Genomic DNA, 2,100 nt, shown 5'->3' on the forward strand with positions numbered 1-2,100 from the left:
GGGGCCCCCCCGCCGGCGGCGGCCGCCCCCCCGAGCTTGCAGCTGGTGGCGGGCGCCCACCCGTCGCCAACCGCCGGCCCTGCGCACAGACTCGTCGCCACCTGCCCCCTGGGCAAGTTCGCCGGCTGGTCGGGCCGGGCCTTCTCGCACCCGCACCCGCACCCGCACCCGCTCACCTTGCTGAACTCTCCCCACCTCTTGGGACTCGGGGGGGCCAACCCCGGCGCGGGCCCGACCAACGCGGCGGCCATCGCGGCGTTCTCCAGGCCGGCGGACCAAGCGCAGCAGCAGCAGAGCTCGGAAGCCTCGGGAACAGGTAACCACTGGAGGCCGAGGGAGGGAGGGAGGGGAGCCGAGAGAGTGGGGAAGGGAAGGGGGCTCGCAGGGGGCCTGGGGAAGGGGGGGAGGGAGACTCCAGCCCCCGGAGACACCCTCCCACCCTTCTAAGCACGGGGCTGATGCAACAAAAAGGGCCATCGCCTTTCCTCACCCCGGGGGAGCCGTCGACGGGGCGTCCCCCCGCCTCCCTTGCCCCCCAGCCCCCGGGAATCAACTGCGCCCTTCCTTAGGAGACCGATCCCTCGCCACGCATTGACGCTGCCGTCAAGGATTGGGGCGCGCCTGGAAATCGGGGGGTGGGTCTGCGATCCCTGGCGCCTTTGCGCCGGAGTCGAAGGTCTCCGAGGGGTTTGCACATCTCTCGAAACGACGGGGGGGTAGAGACGGGGAGAAAAAGTAGAGACGGGGAGTCCCTGAGAGTCAAGTATGGGGTTTGGGGGGGAGAGAGAGAGAAGGAAAGGAGAAGAGGAAATGCAGAGTTTGAAACCCAGCGAGCCCGTCGGGGGAGGCCGAAGGGGCGGCAGGAAAACGCGGGGTGTTGCAGTCTCTGGACCCCTCTCTTTCCCGAAGCCGTTCCGTACAACCCCCGGGGGGGGGTCAGTTTCCCCACTCTGGCACACACACCCCAAACACACACACACACACACACCATTGTTGCTAGAACTGGTCCCTTTCTGGGCCGAGACTCCTACTCCGGGATCTCTTGCTATTTCTTATTTTATTTTTATTTTATTTGTAAAGAAGCGGTCGGTAAGGAAATGGGGCCCCTGAAACGGTTCTTTCTGGGCCCCTCCGGGAGGAAAGCGTTTGAATGACAACATCGTTTCGCTTCTAAAAAAAAAATCAAGTGGTTTCTCCCCCCCCCCCCCCCCTTTTTTCCGCCAGCACATTTCCTTGACAGTGACAAGGATCCTTCTGTATCCTTCTTTTGATTTTTTTTTCTCTAAACGTAATCTTGCCTGGAAAATCTCTGGACACATACTTTGATTGCTTTATACAGCAGATATTGTTTAAAGGTTGCGCTGAGAAGAATTTTTATTTATTTCATAGGCTATGACGAAGCTTGCAAGAAATAACTGGGAAATTCTGCCCCCCGAACCCGGTCTTCGCTTTCGGGACAGGAGGGGGCTTCGCAGGAGCGCGGACCTTGCATTTGAATGAGTCGAAAATCTTAAAAGGGATTTAAATTTCAGGGACTCTTGCAAAGCAAATCTAAAGGATTTTTTAAAAAACTTAAGGAACTTTCCCCCCTTTTCTTTTCTTTTTTTTTTTAATTTTTAGATCGATCTAGTGCCTTGGAAGTAGAGAAAAGGTTATTAAAGACCGCTTTTCAACCAGTTCAGAGGCGGTAAGAGATGGTCTATGTCCTGGAGGGGGGGGGTGTTATGGAAAGACCGGGGTGGTGGTGTGGGGGTGAGAAGAGGAGAGATTCCTGTTTAGAAGCAAAGTTGCCTGGAAATCACGGCGACTGGTTTCCAGGGGAGGCTGAGCACTTACTTGGGAGTAAATCCCTTTGAACTCAGCGGGGCTTACTTCTGAGTAAACAGGGGGGAAAGGGAAACCTGCCCGTGTTTCTAGGAGCTGGAAGACAAGAGTTTCCAAAAAAACAACAACCCCACAACCCCAGTTTCTTTTCAATATCCAGTGTATTTTCTTCCATGCCTGTGGGATATTAAATAGGATACAGGGGACAGTTCAGACCTTGGATTTTCGAGCTTTGTCAAATTGCTTGTGTCATGCAAAACTCTTCCCCCCCCCCCC

General features: G+C 55.9%; 1 protein-coding gene across 1 annotated transcript in view; it reads left to right on the plus strand.

The window, feature by feature from the left end:
- IRX3 (iroquois homeobox 3) overlaps window positions 1-2,100 on the plus strand; it is a 6,268-nt gene that overhangs the window by 2,904 nt on the left and 1,264 nt on the right. Inside the window, exons 3-4 of the mRNA XM_015425650.1 lie at window positions 13-316; window positions 1,621-1,687. Of these exons, the coding sequence (XP_015281136.1) occupies window positions 13-316; window positions 1,621-1,687 (371 nt within the window). The remainder of the gene's footprint in view (window positions 1-12; window positions 317-1,620; window positions 1,688-2,100) is intronic.

The sequence above is a fragment of the Gekko japonicus genome, unplaced genomic scaffold (genome assembly GCF_001447785.1).
Source record: "Gekko japonicus isolate JY-2015 unplaced genomic scaffold, Gekko_japonicus_V1.1 scaffold1074, whole genome shotgun sequence".
Classification (NCBI taxonomy): Eukaryota; Metazoa; Chordata; class Lepidosauria; order Squamata; family Gekkonidae; genus Gekko; species Gekko japonicus.